General features: G+C 33.0%; 1 protein-coding gene across 2 annotated transcripts in view; it reads left to right on the top strand.

Annotated features, from left to right (window-relative positions):
* ABCD2 (ATP-binding cassette, sub-family D (ALD), member 2) overlaps positions 1-6000 on the top strand; it is an 86154-nt gene that overhangs the window by 13203 nt on the left and 66951 nt on the right. For both annotated transcript variants that reach the window (XM_010841507.1, XM_010841508.1), the window contains exons 4-5: positions 1954-2122; positions 2834-2928. In XM_010841507.1, the coding sequence (XP_010839809.1) occupies positions 1954-2122; positions 2834-2928 (264 nt within the window). The remainder of the gene's footprint in view (positions 1-1953; positions 2123-2833; positions 2929-6000) is intronic.

Raw genomic sequence — 6000 nt, forward strand, 5'->3', positions numbered from 1 at the left:
TTGCTATTAATGACTCCTGTGGCTTTTGTATCTATATAGATTGCCAGAGCATCATTATAAATTTATCTGCCTATTAAATTATCCTTGAATAAATTATATAAGATAGTTGCAAAGTTTGTGATTTGCTGACAGAACTTTTCAGTTTCTTTCAACAACTGATTTATTGAATTTTTTTTTAAAAGATAAAACCAGTTGTTTAGGGCCATAAAGCAAAACAGCTCAAAAATTTTTTTTCAAATAGTAATTTTGATAATCTGGAGACATAGCTTTGAGGGTAGGTTTTTTGATCTAATAAATTTCTTATTAAAATTAAATGACAAATCAAAATTTTATACAATTCACATTCAAATACTTTGCTAAGTCACAGAGAGAATATCAATTTGTTTTTCTAGAGTGTCTCCAACATAAGAAATGATTGCATTTTGTTTTATTTTGACTGTATGTGCATTGAATCATAGAATTTTCACTTCTAAAGAATCTTATTATTGCTGTGAAAGCACATGAAAGCATCATGGTTTTCCACTAGCTCTGAAGGGAACCAGATTTCTTTTTAGAGAAACCCCCTTTTCATATATCTTGAAGTAATTTGTCGGCAATCGCATTCTCATTTTTTTTTTTTTTTTTTACACTCTTGGCCCATTCACCTCTGCATCCTGTTATACTAACTCAGTGCCTTCTGCCTTTTTCAATTGACCTCCAAATATGTTTAGATTTGTTTTACACAAATATATTTTCCTGTATTTCTTTTGGATCCATATTTTGTTAATCCTTAGTGCTGTTTACCTCTACTTGGAAACTCAAAAAATTCTTCTAGGAAATGTTTTAGAAACTATCCTATATAATAAGTATAACATTAATATACAGAAATGAAATACTCATCTGATTATAGACCTCTCACATGGTAGAAACAAGTGGCAGAAGGCTTTTAATGATAATACCTGTTCATTCCCTGCTTTAGTTTTGTACTCACAAAAATCTTACGCAAATATTGGTATTATATTAGTCCACAGTTTACTGTTTACATGATATTTATTAGTGACATGCCTTTCTTATTGATACCAATATCCTACTAAACAATTCTATAAGGGAATGTTTTTTATTGCACCCTTTATGTTGAGAAAGATGGTCTTAACAGGACATGAATCACCTTTCACATGAGTCACCTTGATAACGAAGTGTTCTTTTAATAGAAAAGTAGCAGAGATTCAACCTAAATTGGACAACTGGCAGAATAGGAGCAAGACACCATTTTATTGAGTCTTTTAACTAAAACAAAGATTTACCTCATAATCTCATCTAGAAAAAAGTCATATTTAATATTTCTCTTTGGGCATATACATCATGTTTGGCTTGAAAAGAAACTGAATCTTGGGATTAGGCCTGAAAAGAATTTAAAGTTTTTCACTGAGCTGACTCCATGTTGGTATCTTCTAGCAGGGGTAAATTTAGGAATTTTGATAACCACTTTGACTTAGATTATTTCTTAACAAGAAAAAAATGCATTTTTCTTCTTAAAATCTTCTATTTTAAATTGAAAAAACATATCAAAATAATTTCATTGAATGAATTTAAGCTTTACACAAAACTTCTAATTTCTGGAAATCAAGTGTTCATGTAAATGGAGCCAAATCAAAAAATCGATTGAAAGACTTTGGAAGATTTTTAAGTCTCATTAATATTCTGAAATCTTTACATGTCACTCTGAATCCTGACTTGAATAAATAATTTTGATGAGTTTTATAATTCCAGTCAAGCTTAAACTGTCAACTTGCTATGCTTTTTCTTGGTAAGCTTTTTAGTGCTGCTAGTTTTAGTTATCAGATATGCTTACCTATTTTTCACATAATAAAATAAGACCTTTAACATTAAATCAAGAATCCTATGTGATTGCATATTTGTTTAAAAGTCTGTCTTGAGTATATTAACTATTTTATATCACTGCGTTGGTTTTAGATAACTGAATTAGCAGGCTATACTGCTCGAGTATACAACATGTTTTGGGTTTTTGATGAAGTGAAAAGAGGCATTTATAAGAGAACTGCTGTCTTGCAAGAGTGTGAAAACCATAGCAAGGGTGGAGCTAACATAGAAATACCCCTCAGTGAGACACTGGAAATCAAAGGTATTAAACTCAAATGTTTTTGTACATCTATATTTTAGGTGTTTATCAACAGAACCAAGGTATTTTAGAAGATAGCTAAGGAACCAACATTTAGTTATTTAAACAATTATTCCTAAAGTTAGTGCTGTATATTGAGGAATAGTGACTAAAATTATCATAAAAAATACTATACTACTTTTATTTAAGATAAAATGTCTAGAATAATTCCTGGAAACTGTACATATGGCAGAATGATTTTTTTTTTGCTTTTAAAATTCAAATAATAGAATTAATGTTATATTATTCTCTTTTATTCTATCATTTGATTTTGTTATTATAGTTTTAAAGATTGTTTTCTATGTCTTTGTTTCCTTTCTGCAGCATTGTTTTTTTTTTCTGTAGGAAAGTTTAATTTAGAGAAATAAGTAGTTATAAACAATGTAGCTAATACCAGATAGAGTTTATCTTTGCTCTCATTTTGATGTTAACATCATATTATTGTAGAATAATATTTCTGGGAAAGATAGTCCAAATAGATACATCAAAATGTGCAAGTTTACATTAGACTTTGTTTTAGATATAGATATCCATATTTGCATTCATTTCTATAACTTATTACTGTGAATTATCTTTATAGTAAATTTATCTGTTATGCTGCATTATACTTTAAGTTATTTAATTAGCAATAACACATGATACCTTTTGAAATGTAAACTGTTCCTTAACTTATAGGAAAAGTTATTGATGTGGAGCATGGAATTATTTGTGAAAATGTTCCCATAATTACACCAACGGGAGAAGTGGTGGCTTCCAGACTAAACTTCAAAGTAAGATGATATTCAAGAATCTTCTGATTTTTGCCAACACACTAATATAAAAGAACTCAGAATTCTTGTACCTTATATTAAATACTTGGAGGAAGCATATGGAAAGGAGGGGAAATCAAGAAAGGTAGGCATAGTGACTCAATTACAGAATCAGTTACTTCCTCAGAAAGCAGAAAGAAAGAGAAATTTAATTTCTACTGCTTTATTGCCTGGTTGAAAATCAAAATTACAGTACCCTGAGAGCCTAAACAAGGTAACTTTGGGGAGCAATAGGAAATTTCCTCAGAAATTAATATCCGGAAATAAATTCTAATTTTTTTTCCTTATAGGAATTACTCAAGTAATATAAGCCTATATTGTTACATATTTACTAAAATATGAGAGAAGAGGTAATCAGCAAGTTTACATTAAATTTATAAGTTTAACTTATATTTTCAATAACTACATCTTCTATTAGGAAAAAATAATCAGAAGATTCACAAATTTGAATTTAGTTCTTAATTCTGTTGATAATAGTTATTTATTGTTTAATACTCTGTCTTGATTATAAAAACTAAGGTGTAAAAATAGCTAATAAATCTGAGACCCTGATTTAAAGCATTATAAAATTCAAATGTGCATTTTGGAATTCAAATGCAAAATAATTGGCTGATAAGTAGAATGAAGTTATCTGCGCTTAGTTCAAACAATGACATGATTAGACCTAATAACAGAATTAGAAATATGACCATATATGTACATTTAATGATTTTAATGTGAACCTTAGTCTAGGTTTAATTATTTAAAGATGTATTTGCAAATTCATTAGGCTGCTGAAAGAGCATGAGAAGTACTAAACAGAGGGAAATTTTATGTTAATAAAAGTGAGAGAAATTGTGTTTTAACTACAATTTGATTGGGCTCTGTTTTTCAATTTATAGACCTTTAGAGCAGCAATAAGGGGCCTCCCTGTGCCTCAGTGGTAAAGAAACCTCCTGCATTGCAGGAGATGCAGGAGATGGGGGTTCAATCCCTGGGTTGGGAAGATCCCCTGCAGTAAGGCAGGGCAACCTACTGCAGTATTCTTGCCTGGAGAATCCTATGGACAAGAGGAGCCTGGTGGGCTACAGTCCATAGGGTTGCAAAGAGTCGGACATGACCGAAGCAACTGAGTCACAGAGCAGTGATGAGTGCTAATGATACAGCATAGTCTTAAATAGACTTAAAATAAAGCCTTTAAAGAGTCCTACACTGCATATTTATCAATACTTTAGCAATTTATATTTTATGAGTTTTGCATGAGGTTTTCATCAGGTTGGGTTTCATAATATCAATTCTGGTTGCTCCCTTTATTAAATAAAGGAAGAGTCTTGAATTCTGCCACCTACTAACTACATTATTGTGGACACATCACACTCTTTCTGTGAAAAAATTCAAAACTCAGTATATTTTTATATAAAATGAAGTTTTAAATAATCTAGTATAAGTGTCATGAATTTGGAGGCCATGCAAAGGTATATATTAATATAGTATACTTTTATGATAATTGTTTATTTCGAAGTCAGGCAGTTTTATTTAAAGTCTCAGGTTGCTAAAGTATAATAGAAAATTCTGTTCCCTCTACATGGATTAATAAGTAAACAGGTTTCTAGAGGAAAATGTACTCTTTCTTAAGTTTGCCTTTTGGAATTGAAAAACCATTTGGAGAAGAAAATTTTGGTAAATGTAGGAATTCTTTTGCCTAACATTCACTGTTTACTAAACATCAAAAAACTTATGCTAAAAATAATATGAATGTAGAAAAGTCTTCTATTAAACTCAAAATGTGTTAAATTTATGAGAATTCCCAGTAGAGAATGATTCTATTAAATATTTTGCTTACATACCTTTTGTCATGGCACATACCTTTAAAAATCATTTAAACAGTATATATGCTTCTACAAAGTTAAACTTTCTTAATCCTCTTTCTATTGAAAGAGCAGTGCAAATTACAAAAATAATTTTTTCTGGGTTCTTTCCCAAATATTTTTTAAACTTTATTCTATCAAAATAGCATTTCAGTTTGGCTAAAATTCAGTTCAGTTAAGTTCAGTCATTCAGTCGTGTCCGACTCTTTGTGACCCCATGAATCGCAAAATGCCAGGCCTCCTTGTCCATCACCAACTCCCAGAGTTTACCCAAACTCATGTCCATCGAGTCGGTGATGCCATCCAGCCATCTCATCCTCTGTCGTCCCCTTCTCCTCCTGGCCCCAATCCCTCCCAGCATCAGGGTATTTTCCAGTGAGTCAACTCTTTGTATGAGGTGGCCAAAGTATTGGAGTTTCAGCTTCAGCATCAGTCCTTCCAGTGAACACCCAGGACTGGTCTCCTTTAGGATGGACTGGTTGGATCTCCTTGCAGTCCAAGGGACTCTCAAGAGTCTTCTCCAGCACCACAGTTCAAAAGCATCAATTCTTCTGCACTCAGCTTTCTTCATAGTTCTACTCTCACATCCATACATGATCACTGATAAAACCATAGCCTTGACTAGCCATTACTTTGTTGGCAAAGTAATGTCTCTGCTTTTGAATATGCTATCTAGGTTGGTCAGAACTTTGCTTCCAAGGCTACAATTAAGGAGAAAAAATATCTGCAGTCAGATTTTATAGACTCAACCTTGCTCCTGTCGTATGTCCTTGTGTTGCTGCTGCTGCTGCTGCTAAGTCGCTTCAGTTATGTCCGACTCTGTGCAACCCCCATAGACGGCAGCACACCAGGCTCCCCCGTCCCTGGGATTCTCAAGGCAAGAACACTGGAGTGGGTTGCCATTTCCTTCTCCAATGCATGAAAATGAAAAGTGAAAGTGAAGTCACTCAGTTGTGTCTGACTCTTTGCAACCCCATGGACTGCAGCCTACCAGGCTACTCCATCCATGGGATTTTCCAGGCAAGAGTACTGGAGTGGGTTGCCATTGCTTGGCTATCTTTATTGCCTGGAATGCTCTTCTGCCAGATCTGACTGGTTGCTTGTTGTCACAGGCTAAACCAAAATGTTGCCTCCTCAAAGAGGACTTCCCTGAAGCACCTAATCAAAAGAAGCCCCACCCCACCCC

The sequence above is a fragment of the Bison bison genome, unplaced genomic scaffold, assembly GCF_000754665.1.
Source record: "Bison bison bison isolate TAMUID 2011002044 unplaced genomic scaffold, Bison_UMD1.0 scf7180017864163, whole genome shotgun sequence".
Classification (NCBI taxonomy): domain Eukaryota; kingdom Metazoa; phylum Chordata; class Mammalia; order Artiodactyla; family Bovidae; genus Bison; species Bison bison.